This window comes from Astyanax mexicanus, chromosome 22 (assembly GCF_023375975.1).
Source record: "Astyanax mexicanus isolate ESR-SI-001 chromosome 22, AstMex3_surface, whole genome shotgun sequence".
Lineage (NCBI taxonomy): Eukaryota > Metazoa > Chordata > Actinopteri > Characiformes > Acestrorhamphidae > Astyanax > Astyanax mexicanus.
In genome coordinates this window covers 5262807-5280862 of record NC_064429.1, presented here as the reverse complement: position 1 = coordinate 5280862, position 18056 = coordinate 5262807, and the positions used below count along the sequence as shown (strand labels likewise).

The following is an 18056-nucleotide window of genomic DNA, read 5'->3' as shown; positions in this document are numbered from 1 at the left end:
CAACAATATAGATGGCTGTGGGTTCACTATTTGTCAAACAACAGGTCATTGTTGCCCTTTCTATGTATGTGTTATGACTGGTTTTTAAGGCATTTACAATCTAATTAATAACCATTAATAAACACTAATTGTACACCATTTATAAACCCTTTATAAAGGTAGTCTTATTTTAAAATGCTACCATCAAATTAAATGATTAAACGATTCAACAAAAGTATCAGATTGTTTATCATTTTATGTGCAGCAGTTTGGGTAGTTTATGAATAGGTATTACTCAATATGGCCAAAATCTGTATCAAAATATATTTTTCTTAATTTTGTCCCCTTAATTTTGTATTTATGTCATACTTACATTTTTTAAAAAGCACTTTTTAAATTATTTAAAATTCATTTATTAAGAGAAACAAACAAAAAAAACTTTCCAAACCAATCTATTCCTGTGTTAAAAAATCTTTACGCTCCATAAACATAAACTGTAATTAATCACTTTTTTTTGATAAGCTGAGTTCAATTTTTCTACGAACCACAACCAGACCTGATTACTGCCAGAGCTGTAGAATCAAGAAATCACTTAAATTAAATAGAACCTGTCTGACAACATGAAGCAGATTAAATATCTCAAAAAGCAGCACATTATTATTATACCCCGATCTGTAGAAATTCAAAATCAGATCATATATCAGTCTGGAAAAGGTTATAAAGTCGTTTTTAAAGCTTTGAGAACCACAGTGATTCACTATTATTCACTAATGGAGAAAAAAAAAAACACGGAACACTGGTGAACCTTCCCTAACCAAATTTTTTTCAAATGGGCATGGACAACTTCTCCAAGAGGTCACATAATAGCATTTGAATTAAAAAAAATAAATTATAAGCCACATTAGGCAATACTAGTAAGGATGCTACATTAAAGTGAGAAAGGGTGTCACCATGTTTTCCTTCTAATGGGGAAGCTGGGGGAAGCGCCTAAGTAAACAAAACTTTTCCTAAAATTCTAAAAAAAAAAAAAAAAAAAACTCTTTCCTTTCAAAGTAAAAAAAAAGAGCACTGGATGTTACTCTACACAGATTTCTTTCCTGAAAACTGTTTATTTGGGTGAGTAAAGCACTTCTATTTATTTACAGTAAGCTTAGATTTTTCGATAAGGGTGAGTTTTCAGTGAAGTTTCTCCAGCACTAAGGTTGGGTTCAGCAGCATTAGCATTAGCATTAGTTGCTAACTGCAGTGCTAGTGGGATATAAATGCTGCCCGATAGGGCTAAACTGAGGAACGCCGTGTGATCCATTAACCCAGGGTGCTATCAGCTAGCGGTTTAGCTAGTATGGCGTCAAAAATACCAAATACAAAAAAACTCAACAAAAAAGAGAGCGGGTTGTTTGGATTGTAGCATAGCTGGCCAGCTAACTCTCCTGCTGTCCTTCTTTCTCCGCCCTCTTTTCTCTATTTCCTCCACAAACCCTGGAGATATCGGCCAATAGCATTCGCTGAGGGAGGTGAAGCTGACAGCGTCTCCAAACTAATAAAACCACTTCTTTTAACACTCTTGTGCAAAATCTTCTTTCCAGCAAAAAAAAAGTTTTAATTTTAGAAAAAAAAAAAAAAAAGAAATATTAAGAGAGTGAGAAAAATTAAGCTTAGGAGGGATATTTTGTTCAGGGCGTACATAATTCCCTTTTTTTTCTCACGAGTTTTACATTTGCGCTGGTGAGAAGTAAATTTACACAAATTAAATGTGTTAAACACGCAGGGTAATAATAAAAAAAAAAACTGGTATTTTTACGTTTTTTTGTTTGTTGTTTTTTTTTTTACGTTTTTTGCCATTGACCTGATGCCATAGGTTCATCCCACATAGCTTGTTTCAAACCGCATAAGAGCTAGTACTGCGGTTAGCGGCTAATGCTAAAGATGCTGCATCTAGCCTTAGTGCTGGAGAAACTTCACTGAAAACTCAGCCTTTTTGGAAAATTAAGAGATTTTAAGAGAGCCTTATAAGGTGTGTCTCAATTCAGGGGCTATATATATATATATATATATATATATATATATATATGTGTGTGTGTGTGTGTGTGTATGTATTAATGTATTTTTTAGTTTATTTATAAGTATTGTTTAGATTATATATAAATAGTATTTATATATCTATAAACTACATAATAGATTAACCTGGACCTTTGTAATTTGGTATTTTGTGGTCTAAAGCAAATTAGAATTAAAATCTTTGGCTCATTTCTCAGCTCTGACTTTAGTTGTGGCGGGTAGAATCTCAAACAGGAAACAGGAAATACTCCGTAGGGTAGACTGTCCCATTTCAGTACTGCCATCGCAACCTACCAACCGCGTCCTTCGAAGGATACAGCCCCTGAATTGGGACAAACTGATAGTGTAAAAGATATACGATACATTCGCTAGGCCTGATTCTGCAATGCAGTTGCAAGTCTGGAAATCAAGGTTAAGCACACTGTACACCCCCCCCCCCTACACATTTATATTACATACAGTTTATTAGCCAAGGGCTAATAAACATTGCTTCATTTGTAAATTTGAAACTAAACAAATTTTCTACTCATATCTTGAGTTTAATTCATTTTCTTTTACATTTTATTAAAAAACTAATAAAAAAAAGAGTAGCACTTTTTTGAAAGAAATGTAACATAAGAAAGGTAAAGGGCAAATATTAACCATGTAAGCTGTTTATATTGCTTGCAATTTAGGTGAAGCGAGCATGTGTAAAGCATTTTAATGTAAAATTGCTTCATTTTGCTGAATTAAATACAAGTAACAAAGTAAACCAGTAACAAAAATATGAACACCACACAAGGGTTAATACAACATAAAACACAAGGGATCATTTCGAAGAGGGTGCAGCAGACTGACGGTTGCCGCGCCATCACAGAGCAATCTGGACCATACAGGCCCTTCTCTACACCAATCAGTCCTCCACACCAGCTGGAGTGCCGAGTTCCATCAAACAAGCGCCCCTGCTCAACATAAAACTCAGCTGTCCAGGGAGCACTGTAACAGTGCGAATCAGGAACTCTTATATCTCTCTAAAGGTCACTCCAATTTCTTTCTACAAGCCCGTTGGTGGCGGTGTCACTGGAGTGTGTGGGACCATTCCTGGCCCTTGACTTTCCCCCACACAGCCAAATGCCACAGCGAGCGCCGGGGCACATTAATAATCACTCTAATTTAACTTCCGCTGCAAACTGGGACTCTTTCCATTTATCAAGCCATTTGTCTCTTTAAACAAACCCACCATAGCTGTGGGTTTAGAGCCTATAGAGGATGACATGGGCGTTCATTAGGAAGAACCTGGAGGGACATGTGGTACGATAAATGACAAAGCATGACATTATGCATGACTCTTTGTTTCTACACACATTATCCAGTATTTTTTTTTCCAGCTTAACTGATGATATACACTAAAAATTACAATCGCCTACAAGGTGATGACAGTACAGGCTCCTTCCTACCTGCACTCGCTCCTGAAGGCTTATACTACCTCCCGGCCGCTGCGCTCCTCCAATGAACGTCGCCTCGCTTTGCCAAACACTCACACAAAGCAATCCAGACTGTTCTCATACAGAGTTCCCCAATGGTGGAACAAACTACCTTCCACTACCAGATCAGGAGAATCTCTCGCTATCTTTAAGAAACTCCTGAAGACAGAGCTCTTCAAAGAGCACTTACTCTCCTAACACCTCTAACTAACTACCTTCTACTACCAGATCAGGAGAATCTCTCACTATCTTTAATAAACTCCTGAAGACAGAGCTCTTCAAAGAGCACTTACTCTCCTAACACCTCTAACTAACTACCTTCTACTACCAGATCAGGAGAATCTCTCACTATCTTTAATAAACTCCTGAAGACAGAGCTCTTCAAAGAGCACTTACTCTCCTAACACCTCTAACACACTAACTAATTCTAACCTCATCTCCTTCTTCCTCTTCTCTACTCCTCTATCCCATTATTTCCCTCTGACCTCCTTAAGGCCCTATCTATAGATGCTTTATTTTTAACTTCTATTATTTTTGTACTTAACCTCTTCTATTATTTGCACTTCAATATTATAAGTCGCTTTGGACAAAAGCGTCTGCCAAATGTAATGTAATGTAAAAAAAAAAAACAGAATGATGCGAAAAATTTACTTAACCCTTGTGTGGTGTTCGGGTCTGTGGGACCCGTTTACATTTTTTTAATCAAATGATACATTTTTTTTTTTCTAACTCAAACTCATTGGCATTGGCTCATTTTTTGTGAAAAACATATATCAAAACACATTTTCCATAAACACACACTGTACACCCCCCCCCCCCCCTTACACATTTATATTACATACAGTATGTTTGGCCAAGGGCTAATAAACATTGCTTCATTTGTAAATTTGAAACTAAACTAATTTTCTACTCATATCTTGAGTTTAATTCATTTTCTTTTACATTTTATTAAAAAAACTAATAAAAAAAAGAGTAGCACTTTTTGAAAGAAATGTAACATAAGAAAGATAAAGGGCAAATATTAACCATGTAAGCTGTTTATATTGCTCGCAATTTAAGTGAAGCGAGCATGTGTAAAGCATTTTAATGTAGAATTGCTTCATTTTGCTGAATTAAATACAAGTAACAAAGTAAACGAAAAACAAAAATATGAACACCACACAAGGGTTAAAAATAATCTTTTGCAACTTTCTGCATTTGCCTTTTTTAAGTAAATTTAATTTCATGTAAATTTAAGTAACTTCAACTCGATTTCAGGATTAAAATGTTACTTAGAGTAAATAAGATAACTGAACTTCAGTCAATTCTTTCTTTTAGTAAACTTAGTAAAATTAAGTAAAATTAAGCTTAATTTCAGCATACAATATTACCTAATTACATTTACCTAATTTATACAATATTACTCAAATAATTTGTGATAAATAATATATTATAATTCCTGAAATTTAAATATTTTAGTTAAAACACACATATTACACTGTCTTAACACATAAATGGCATGTAATATTTCTTTTAGTATATTAAAATCCATCCATGTGATGAGACAGTGAGACTTGGTCTGTTTACAAAATTTTAGGGTCACGATTCGATTCTTGATTTTCTTTTTCCTTTTCTTTTTTTTTTTACAGCAGAGAGGCCTATGCCAGTGTTAGATCAGTCTATGGTCAGTCATTGGTTTGATTCATCAAATTTACAATATCTTATTTCAAAAGGTGGGCTTGATATAAGTGATGCAAAGTGATACAAGTGATCTGTAATACACCACATCAGGCACTAATGGTCAAATTTAAATAATTTAATTAAGATATATATGTAATGCCATCTAGTGGCTTTTTTGGTAGCAGCAGTGTGCACTATTAAAACAGCAATGTGCAACATAACAAAATAAATAATAAAAAAGTACAGGAAGAGTCATGTAGAAAATAATAGAACAATTAGAGCCTTAACAAACTGAACTCTATCCTACTATAACAGTTAAAGATGAAAAATAAGACTTTAAGACTTTTTCGGTCCCTGAGAATGACAAGTTTTTTTCTTTAATAAAGATATATTATTAACTTTATCTGAGAGAAAGATGCTCCTTAAGGTACCAAAACTATTAACATATTTGAGGCTAGACAAAAAAAAAAAAAAAAAGTTTCAAGTTTTTCTTTAAGAAGATGAGAATGTCCACATTCTCTGGAGAAAGAGCTGCTCTTTCAGCAGTCACAATGTCCGCCGCGTCGGCTACAGTGTGCTGCGCTATTTGTGTAGTTTAGAGGGAGGGATCGCCGATCATCTTTTTGACTTTGAGGCTCGAGATCATGACATAATTTCTATCAATTTCGATAAAATATCTTCACAGTGTGAACGAGCAGCTCAGTATCTGTCTCTGCTGAGACGCTCAAAAGTGCAGCACTGTTAAGACACCAATGCGCCAAAGTCAGAGCTCACCTGACTCTTAAAGGGAAGGACAACTGACTTACTGATTGACACATGATTAATTAAGAGAATTAGTACATGCCTTTAGTGTGTTCTGCGTTTTCTCTCTCTCTCTCTCTCTCTCTCTCTCTCTCTCTCTCTCTCTCTCTCACACACACACACACACACACACCTACACACACACCAGACCATACAAAGAGCCATTACCATGTGTCATAAGTGTTCGTTATATAGAAGTACAGCTGACACGAGAAATGCCCAGAACACAGAGAGAGAGAATGAAAAAAGAAAAGAAACAGGAAACAGTAAAATGTCACACAGATGAAGTGTGTGTGTGTGTGTGTGTGTGTGTACATGACCCCTATTGTGTCCAGCTCTGGTTAAAGCCTGATGCGTCCACTCATGTCAGCAGTGCTGGAGATAGCGGATAACCTCTATCAGCGAATGGCAGGAAACGTCAGCCCAGTCAGCCAGAGAACCACACACACACACACACACACACACACACACACACATACTACTGTTCCAGAAGTACAATCAGTATCAAATAAATTATTCATATGCAGATGCTGACATGCTGATTCCAGTTTGCGCTGCAGTAATAATAGCACTATACACAGATTGAATAATAACAGTATGTGCTGTAAGGGTAGTAACACAACAAGCTAATGTAACAGTATATGTTGATGTAACAGTCACATTATGCACAGATGTAAGAACAATAGTATCCACTAATGTAATAATAACAGAACAAGCTGATGCAACAGTTAACATTATGAGCCGATGTAACTCTATGGGCTGAAGTAACAGTATAATGATAATTGTTAATGCTAATGTATGGACTAACAGCAACAGAGCACACTCACATAATAATAACAGTATTTGTTCATGAAGTGTGCAATAATAACAGTACATGTGATGTAACAGAAACATGATTTGTTAATAAAGCAGTATGCATTGATGTAACAGTAACAATATGTGAGGATGCATCAGTAACAGTATGCTCTGATGCAACAGTAAAAGTATGTTCTGATGTAAAAGTAACAGGACAAGCTGATGCAAAAGTAACAGGACAAGCTGATGTAAAAGTACCAGGACAAGCTGATGTAAAAGTAACAGGACAAGCTGATGTAAAAGTAACAGGACAAGCTGATGTAAAAGTAACAGGACAAGCTGATGTAAAAGTAACAGGACAAGCTGATGTAAAAGTAACAGGACAAGCTGATGCAAAAGTAACAGGACAAGCTGATGTAAAAGTAACAGGACAAGCTGATGTAACAGTACAAGTATGCGCAGATGCATCAGTAATAGTATGCTCTGATGCAAAAGTAACAGAACAAGCTGATGCAAAAGTAACAGGACAACCTGATGTAAAAGTAACAGGACAAGCTGATGTAACAATACGAGTATACCAGATGCATCAGTAATAGTATGCTCTGATGCAAAAGTAACAGGACAAGCTGATGCAAAAGTAACAGGACCAGCGGATGTAGCAGTACAAGTATGTGCAGATGCAACAGTAAAAGTATGCTCTGATGCAAAAGTAACAGGACAAGCTGATGTAACAGTACAAGTATGCGCTGATGCAAAAGTAACAGAACAAGCTGATGCAAAAGTAACAGAACAAGCTGATGCAAAAGTAACAGAACAAGCTGATGCAAAAGTAACAGGACAAGCTGATGTAACAGTACAAGTATGCGCAGATGCATCAGTAACATAATGCTCCGATGCAACAGTAACAGTATGTGCTGACGCTAACGTAACACTATAAGGTAAAATAACAGAACATTCCAAAGCAACAGTAACAGAACATGTTGATGTAACAATAACAGTATGAGCTGACATAACAGTGCATTCTAAAAAAACAGTAACAGGACATGTTGATGTAACACTAACAGTATGTACAGATGTAACTGTATGCTCTGATGCAACAGTAACACTTTGAAGTAAAATAACAGTAACACTATGAGGTGAAGTAACAGTACATTCTGATGCAACAGTAACAGGACAAGCTGATGTAACAGTAGCAGTAGGTGCAAACGTAACAAAAACATAATGCTCTGATGCAACAGTAACACTATGTGCTGATTTAATAGTGACACTATGTGGTAAATGAAAAAGGGACAGTGCATTCTAATGCAACAGTAACAAGGCAAACTAAATCTAACAGTAACACTATTTGGTGAAGTAACAATAACAGTACATTCTGATGCAACAATAAGAGGACTAGCTGATGTAACAGTAACAGTTTTTGCAGATGTAACAATTAGATAATGGTCTGATGCAAATGTAACAGTATGTGCAGGTGTAACAGAAACATAATGCCCTGATGCAATAGTAACACTATGTTGTGATTTAACAGAAACAGTACGTTTTGATACAAAAGTACCAGTATGTGCAGATGTAACAGTAACACTATGAGGTGAAGTAAAAATACATTCTTATGCAACAGTAAAAGGACAAGCTGGTGTAACAGTAACAGTATGTGCAAATGCAACAGATACACTTTTTGGTGAAGTATCAGTAACAGTGCATTCTGATGCTACAGTAACAGGATGAGCTGATGTAATAATAATAGTATGAGCTGATGTAACAGCAAAAGTGCATTCTGATGCAACAGTAACAGGATGAGTTGATGTAACAGTAACACTATTTAGTGAAGTAATAGTAACAGTGCATTCTGATGCAACAGTAACAGGATGAGTTGATGTAACAGTAACACTATTTAGTGAAGTAATAGAAAACAGTGCATTCTGATGCAACAGTAACAGGATGAGTTGATGTAACAGTAACACTATTTGGTGAAGTAACAGTAACAGTGCATTCTGATGCAACAGTAACAGGATGAGTTGATGCAACAGTAACACTATTTGTTGAAGTAACAGTAACAGTGCATTCTGATGCTACAGTAACAGGATGAGTTGATGCAATAGTAAACATAATTGGTGAAGTAACAGTAACAGTGCATTCTGATGCAACAGTAACAGGATGAGTTGATGTAACAGTCACACTATTTGGTGAAGTAACAGTAACAGTGCATTCTGATGCAACAGTAACAGGATGAGTTGATGCAACAGTAAAACTATTTGTTGAAGCAACAGAAACAGTGCATTCTGATGCAACAGTAACAGGATGAGCTACTATTGGGTAAAGAAACAAAAACAGTGCATTGTGATGCAACAGTAACAGAACAAGCTGATGTAATAATAACAGAATGTGTTGATGTAACAGTAACAGCATGCACTGATGTAACATTAACAATATACACTAATTTAACAATAACCCTATCACTGTAGTAACAGTAATATGCGGATGTACAGATACGTTCTGATGCAACAGAAACAGGAAGAGCTGTTGTAACAGTTTGCACTCCTGTAACTGCAACATGTTGATGTAACAGTATGCATTGATGTAACAGTAACAGGACTAGCTGTTGTAACAGTTTGCAGTCCTGTAACTGCAACATGTCGATGTAACAGTATGCATTGATGTAACAGGACAAGCTGTTGTAACAGTTTGCGCTCCTGAAACCACAATATGTCGATGTAAGAGTATGCATTTATGTAACAGTAACAGGGCTAGCTGTTGTAACAGTTTGCGCTCCTGTAACTGCAACATGTCGATGTAAGAGTATGCATTGATGTAACAGTAACAGGACTATCTGATGTAACAGTTTGCACTCCTGTAACTGCAACATGTCGATGTAACAGTATGCATTGATGTAACAGTAACAGGACTAGCTGATGTAACAGTTTGCGCTCCTGTAACTGCAACATGTCAATGTAACAGTAACAGGGCTAGCTGATGTAACAGTTTGCACTCCTGTAACTGCAACATGTCAATGTAAGAGTATGCATTGATGTAACAGGACTATCTGATGTAACAGTTTGCACTCCTGAAACCACAATATGTCGATGTAACAGTATGCATTGATGTAACAGTAACAGGACTAGCTGATGTAACAGTTTGCACTCCTGTAACTGCAACATGTCGATGTAACAGTATGCATTGATGTAACAGTAACAGGGCTAGCTGATGTAACAGTTTGCACTCCTGTAACTGGAACATGTCGATGTAACAGTATGCATTGATGTAACAGGACAAGCTGTTGTAACAGTTTGCGCTCCTGAAACCACAAAATGTCAATGTAACAGTATGCATTTATGTAACAGTAACAGGACTAGCTGATGTAACAGTTTGCGCTCCTGAAACCACAATATGTCGATGTAATAGTATGCATTTATGTAACAGTAACAGGGCTAGCTGTTGTAACAGTTTGCGCTCCTGTAACTGCAACATGTCGATGTAAGAGTATGCATTGATGTAACAGTAACAGGACTAGCTGATGTTACACTAGCACGTACGTGCTTATTATAGTTTTATGCACAAATCTATTCCACATTACTATCCAGTTATTTTCCAGTTAAAATCCATATTGTGATCAGTTTGAATAGTTTTATACACATTTTATTTGTATTTATCTTTACCTAAACTGTTGTTCTCGTTACCGTAACCCTGATTGTACCCTTCTGAACAGACCCACGCTCCCGCCGGCCTCTCCAGACGTGCTCCCCCCGCTGGGAGGTGTGGAGAGGCCGCTTGACGTGGTCTTACCTCTGCGGCGGGGACGCCCTCTGGGGGCCGGCAGTGCAGCACGATCATCCCCTTGATTGGCACTTCCTTCCCCTGGGGGTCCTGCTCGAAGTTCTTGCGGAGGTCTGTTTGGGAAGATAAGAGGCAGCTGTCACGGCGGGCCGGAGCCGGCGCTATCTCTCTGCCCATCTCCCTCGCCCTCGCTTCCTCTCTCGCCACCCCCCCTCCACCCCTCACCCCCCACAAACCAGCACAGTGCCCTTGGGCTCCATTCAACAACCTTGGAAAGCCAGAGAAAGAGAAAGAGAGATGCATAGAGAATAGTGTACATATTCATGTGTACGCCAAGTAATTCAACATACGTAAAAAATAACCCATAATAATTGCACATGTCATATTTTTTTCAGTACGCTCTGATGCAATTATTAATGTGCACACAGGTGTAACAGTAACGGTATGCATTGATGTAACAGTGTGTGCTGATATATGTGCAATATATACCAATTTACCAGTAACACTATTATGCATTAATATAGTAACAATATGTGCTGTTGTAACAGTAAAAGTATGCATTGGCGTTAATATAAGAGTAGTTACCTGCCAGTAACAGTATGCACTGGTGTAACAGCATGTACTAATTTAATAGTAACAGTAAATGTTGATGTAACAGTATGCACTGGTGTATCAGCATGTACTAATTTAATAGTAACAGTAAATGTTGATGTAACAGCATGTACTAATTTAATAGTAACAGTAAATGTTGATGTAACAGTATGCACTGGTGTAACAGTATGCACTAATTTAATAGTAACAGTTTCTGTTGATGTAACAGCATATACTGATTTAATAGTAACAGTAAGTGTTTGTTACAGTATGCACTCATTTAATAGTAACAGTAAATGTTGATGTAACAGCATGAACTAATTTAATAGTAACAGTAAATGTTGATGTAACAGTATGCACTGATTTAATAGTAACAGTAAGTGTTTGTTACAGTATGCACTCATTTAATAGTAACAGTTTCTGTTGATGTAACAGCATGTACTGATTTAATAGTAACAGCAAGTGTTTGTTACAGTATGCACTGATTTAATAGTAACAGTACATGTTGATGTAACAGTATGCACTGATGTAACAGTATGCACTAATTGCATAGTAAGAATAAGTGTTAATATTACAGGGTGCACTAATGTAACAGTATGCACTAATTTAATTGCAACAGTATATTTAATATTACAGGGTGCACTGATGTAACAGTATGCATTAATTATATAGTAAAAGAAGTGTTAGTATTACAGGGTGCACTTATGTAACAGTATGCACTAATCGTATAGTAACAGTAAGTGTTAATATTGCAATGAGCACTGATGTAACAGTATGTGCTGTTGTAAAATTATGTGCTGTTGTAACAGTATGCAAACATTACACAGTGGCAGTATGTGTCTATGTGAGAGTAGCAGTATGTGCTAAGGTAAAAAATACAGTATGGCCTGATTTAATGGTAACTTTTGCATCTGATGCTCAGTGTTTGCACTGTTGTAACATAAATGAATGAATATATTGGTGTTACAGTAAACATTACGCTGATATAACAATAATAGTATAAGCTGGTACAACAGGATTATGTAGAAATCCAGGGACTTGTTTAAACAAGACACTGATTGTGAATAGTTTCCAGTGCATTAGTGAGTAAATAATAAAATACAGAGACAGTGTGTACTTATAAATATTCACAGATTGATAAAGTGCATGCTCTTAATGTCACTGCTGATATTAACAAACATGGTGCTTCAGATCTACATGGTGCTGCAGCTGCTTGAATGCTTTTAGAAGATGGAGAAGAAAAAAAAAAACACTTCAACTAATGTGCTTTGACTCAGGGAGACAGTAGAATGAACACATATGGAGTCATGTAGTAATAGATGGAACTCTTGCTCTCCTTTTTTGGGATGGTCCTTATGAGGGCCAGTTCCATCATTATAAGGTTTTTGATGGTCTTTTGATGGTAGTGCCCTATAGGACTTTGTGGGCGTGGCCTAAGCTTTTGTGGTAACACTTTCTATGAATGTCATCTTTATTAGACACTTTAACCACATTCATAACATATTATAATGCATTCATAAGGCATTATAAAGATGGCTATAAATATTTATAAAAATACATAAAAAAAACTCTATATAGCCATGTTTATTACGCATTATGACCTGTGATCATAATACATTATAAGCTCTGCTTATAATATATATATATATATATATGTTAAAACAGTCTATCTCTGTCATTAATGATCTAGTCCTACAATGAAAGCATGGCACTTTACTTAGAGTGCACAAAGACCTGTTATAATACATTATAATTGACTATAATTAATATTATATTCAAGACAAGATTAATCTATGAGTGGTTAAAAATATATTTATAGGATTATTGAGGGTGTGTTTATAAGTTGGAAGCTTTTTTAGTCATGATACAGTCTGCACACTGAACTGAGTTTCTTGGTATTGATGTATAACATGTTATAAATGGAGCTATTAATGCATTATAATCACAGTCCATGATGCATAATAAATATGATAAATTATACATTTTTAAAAATGTGTATAGCCATGTTTATAATGCCTTATGAATGTATTATAACGTGTTATGAGTATGTTTATAGAGTCTTATAGAGATGACATTCATAGAAAGTGTTACTTTTGTTTTAAGCCTTAATGGTTTTATTTTTTTCTCCTTACATTACTTTTACTTTTATACTTTTAAGTAGTTCTAGAACCACTACTTTTACTCCTTTATTTAAAGAGCAACTCAACGTTTAAGTTTAAAACTTTAACCTCTACCAAAGTATTTTTGGTAACACTTCCTATGAACCCTGTATTCATAATGCCTTATGAATGCATTTAAAATGCATTATATGACATGCATAATACCTTATAATGACTGTAATAATAAGGCTGTATAATAACTCATAAGTACTTACAGCAACATTCATAACACATTGTAAGAAAAAAATGGATTATGATGGGCTTATAATATACAAAATATACCAAATCTGTGTTATAGTGCATTACAACATTGTGCAATGTTCTTATGAACAGATATTATAAGGCATTGTAAGCCATTTCTTTTTAAACCCATACACTTGTAGTTTATAATGTGTTATGAATGACGCTGTAAGTACTTATGAGTTATTATACAGGCTTATTACAGTCATTATAAGGTATTATGCATGTCATATAATGCATTATGAATGCATTTATAATGCATCATGAATTCAGGGTTCATAGGAAGTGTTACCATATTTTTTAAACCCTAGTATCTAAACTTAAATACTAAAATCAGATCAGACAATATTCACTGTTACAGTATGTATTGTATCTGTGCTGATGTAACAGCAGTTAACTGATGTATAACATGTAACTATAACATGTCTAATAAGAAAAATATCAAATGAAGGACCTAATATGGAACTAATGCATAGAGAAACATAATACATAGAGCTACTCTGGCAGCGTACTAATAAGCCCCCTGTGGCTTATTTCCTCAACAATATAGAATATAAACTGTCAGAGGAGCTGAGCACAGAGCTAACAGTCCAGGAAATGAATCCCCATTTATACGGCTTAATTTCAGTCCGGATCTGTGGGTTTCTGAGCTTCTGTTGGGGCGGAGTTAATAAAGAGAGTTCAGTATGGGCTGTACGTTCTGCTCTGGGCGAGCGTTGGTCATTTCTGAGCAGTAGGATTGAGTTGTTGATGGTGTAAATGTATAGGCGATAGGCTTGTCCCGATCCGATATTTGGATCGGATCGGCAGCCGATATTTGCCAAAATCAGTATCGGTATCGGATCGGAAGGCATGTGAAAATGCCGATCCAGACTCCCGATCCAGTTTTTTTGAAAGTTCGATCCGGGTTTGCCAGCGCATCCATTTAGATAATCCATTCCAGTTTTTGTTGTATTTTTGCCAGTGAGAATAAAATCCGGTCCGTGTTTTCCAGCACACCTTCATCACACGAGCATAGCATCTCAGATGGAACCTGGAGTTTCTCTACAAATGTAAGTCATTTTCTCCTGTATTTCCACTCACCGCTGCGTGTGTTTATCAGACTAGTATATTTTAGACTGTTTTAAGTTGTTTTCCAGTGTTGTTTTCACCTGTACGTTATTAAATGTAAGACCTGACCGGGTGAAGCTACCGTTAGCGTATCGCGCTAATTTCCCGGGTAAGCTAACACGGGTCTAGCCGAGTTACAGAGAACCAAACGCGGCTGCAGCGCTGAAGAAACCCCCGCTAGGAAACTAAGAAAACCCGGCCGTCCAGTATAAAACCTTTAACTGTTACGTATAACTAAGTGATTTAATGTGTAAATAGTTTAACAGTTAGACTGAGTTACTGTGGATTACAGTGTAAATTAGTGATTTAATGTGGAAATAGTGGAAAAATGCGCTGTTAGTTCTGTTACTAATTCAGATTATTTTGTTCACAGGGATGAACGTGGGCCGGGAAAGATGAACTCTGGTCAGACCGGCTGGAGGCAGCGTTAGCTCCCTTTATGAAGAGTTTTTATTTGAATTTAATAATAATAATAATAATTTAACATTATGATGTTTGCTTGTTGTGTTTTTAGTGTCATTATGCTTATTGTAGTATCACATATCAACTAGTGAGTATGGGTAAATTTCACAATTACTTGCAAATCAAGAAGTTTATGAAACATGTTATGTTTCTTATTTATGCAACTAAAAGGTAAAACTTTGAAACGTAGCTTAATTTGATAATTTAGCTTTGATGGCTTATACATTATATATTAAGTGTATGATGGTTACATTACTAACACAGGAGCAGGAGCACCAACCATTGTGTATTATTCAGACACACCTAATCCAGCTGGCTACTTGTTATCAAGAGTAAAACGCTTTTCAACATGAGTTTGACAACAAAGTAAGTTGGCTAAATAACTTTAACTTTAATACATGCTCGGAGAGACCGGTATTGGTATCGGCCGATATCGGTATCGGATTGGAAGTGCAAATAAATATCGGTATCGGATCGGAAGTTCAAAAAGCTGGATCGGGACATCCCTAGTAGGTGGTGTATGATATGATGCTGAGATGTTGGTAAATGGTGTGGTGGGATAAACTCACAGGCGATGCGGACGGTGGCTTTACGGCTTTTGGAGGTGCCCAGGTGACTCCAGGCCACGCACAGGCACCAGTAATCCTCCGGACCGTGGAAGTCCTCCACCTGCTGCCGAGACACATTTATCATGACCTCCCTCACCTTCAGACCTGAAGAGAGGGAGAGAGAGAGAGAGAGAGAGAGAGAGAGAGAGAGAGAATGAGTTATTATTTTTTTAAACACAAAATTAAGTACGCCACCAAGTTTGACCCAAATTTCTGCCATAATCCACTCCGACCGCTTGTGGTGAGAACGTGATCTGGTCTCGATCTGATCCAGCTATCAAATATGCTTCTTTTTAATTGAGCAAAACTGCTGATAAGGTGCAGTCTAATCTGATATATTAGCCAGATAATATACTGCTATGACCAAACGCTGTCTCTGCTGCTGCTCCATGCTGTTTACTTGTGCAGTAAGTGCAGAGTTCACTGTTCACAGCCGTGCGACTCTGCGCTCCTAATAATAAAAAAAAAAAACTGTGTTTGAAATTCTGTAATAAAGCGGCTTCACACTTCACAGATATACCTGTTAGAACACAGCATTTCTTTCTTGCTCCCACACCAGACAGCTCTGACCAATCAGAGGAGACGATTTGCTCGCCTGGTTTATTGGTGCATAGCATTTTGGTGCGTTTAGGTTTTTATGCCTGTGTGAAATCAAACCAAACAGAGGGAGAAACGCTTCAAGTAAATACAAAATCAAATCAGATTGCTGTTCCTGTTAAAGCAGCACTAGGTAGGATTTTCTTGATTTTTGATCGTTTTAAAGAAGTAAAATTACAGATTGAAACTCACTGCAGCGCTGCATTGAGGTGTAATAGGAGGAATAGCGGTGCTCTCGTGTCTGTGCCGGAGCTCCTCTGAGCTCAAACCAGACTCTGTAAGTTTTCCGAGGCGGCCGCGACCAACGCTCGCGAGAACTGCGACCTGCTTTCCGACCTTTAGTTCTAACAGTTCTACAAGGACTACTGGTTCATTCTTCACAAACTAACATACAGACACTCTGGCAGAAGCTGGAAAGAGACCGAATATGTCTGTGAAAGCCAGAAAACCAGAAAGAGAAACTAATCCGCCTGAAACATTTATTACACTCTACAACTGTAGGGGGAGCCCACGAGCACAAAATCTCAATCCTACCTAGTGGAGCTTTAATGAGCTGCATGTTTAATACATCTATATAATATCTGAGTTTCACATTTTGAACTGAATTACTGAAATAAAGTAACTTTTCAAAGATATTCTACACTCTAAGAAATATAATTGCAGATTTGTACTTAAAAGAGTACAAAGCTTGTCGCTGGGGCTGTACCTTATATTGAGGCACAAAAAAGTACCTTTCAGTGAAAGTCCTTTTTTGTACCCATGGTTTTTGTGGCAGTAAAGATCATAAAGATTATAAACATTATCATCAACTAAATATGGCTCAAAAACTTGATGATACAAAATTGTCTGGCTTTCAAATAAAAAAATGTGCAATTTAAATATATATTGTTCATTAGTACAGTGATGCAGAATACTGAATGTACCCTTTGGCTGGTTAAATGGTACAAATTTGTACTTATTGCTGTTAGGAATGACTTTGTACTTCAGAAGGAACAAATCTGACCCTGTAAAGACCAATATTGTACCTTTGAGGGTACAATTATGAAGAGTGTACCTTCGAGTACAAAAAAGTACTCATGTCGTACCTCTGTTTTTTAGAGTGTAATTTGTTTAGATGGCCCTGTAGGTCCTACCTGACCTCAGGAGCTTAAGGATGCATGTTAACGGCAGGTTTGAAAGAAGCCAAAGTTTTATATAGAGTTAGGCTAAACCAGCAGTTTGAACCAAGTTTGAACACCAAGCATCTCCTGGCTTATCATCTACGTTTAGTGTAATGGTCTTCTTAAAAATTCTGAGATGACCGCTTTTGTATCAGTTCCTTAATTCACTTAATCTGACCCCCCGTTCTTTTAATTTTAGCTGCGTGGAATGACGCAAAGCGACACAAAGCGACACAAAGCGAAGCCAAGCTCCATACTGGTCGTCAGCAGCCACTTTAAAGTCTGACAAAAGTGGCGCGAGTTTTGTGTTGAAGAAGAAAGGCAGACAAAATGAACTCGGCTGGCTCTTGGTAGGAAACTGAGCGGGGAAAAGAAACATCTGAGCATCTGATCAACATTAGAAAAGAAAGCCTCTACATGCCCACAACTGGTAAAAAATGTAATGGCCTTGGGTCGGGGTGGGTTTTTTCTTTTTCGCCTCCCCCTGTCTTTCCTCTTCAGTCACTGGCCTACATAAATCCAGTTTCTTCTTTCCCCCCTGCTCCGACGTTCTGAGTGCATTACAGGTAAAACACACTGGCTCTCCCGGGAGATTTCCCAAGC

The 18056-nt window shown here is 36.9% G+C and overlaps 1 protein-coding gene across 3 annotated transcripts in view; it reads right to left on the bottom strand.

The window, feature by feature from the left end:
• Window positions 1-18056, bottom strand: part of unc5db (unc-5 netrin receptor Db) — a 402981-nt gene that overhangs the window by 120432 nt on the left and 264493 nt on the right. For all 3 annotated transcript variants that reach the window (XM_022666860.2, XM_022666862.2, XM_022666861.2), the window contains exons 3-4: window positions 15658-15801; window positions 10536-10639 (exon numbers count right to left, since the gene is read on the bottom strand). In XM_022666860.2, the coding sequence (XP_022522581.2) occupies window positions 10536-10639; window positions 15658-15801 (248 nt within the window). The remainder of the gene's footprint in view (window positions 1-10535; window positions 10640-15657; window positions 15802-18056) is intronic.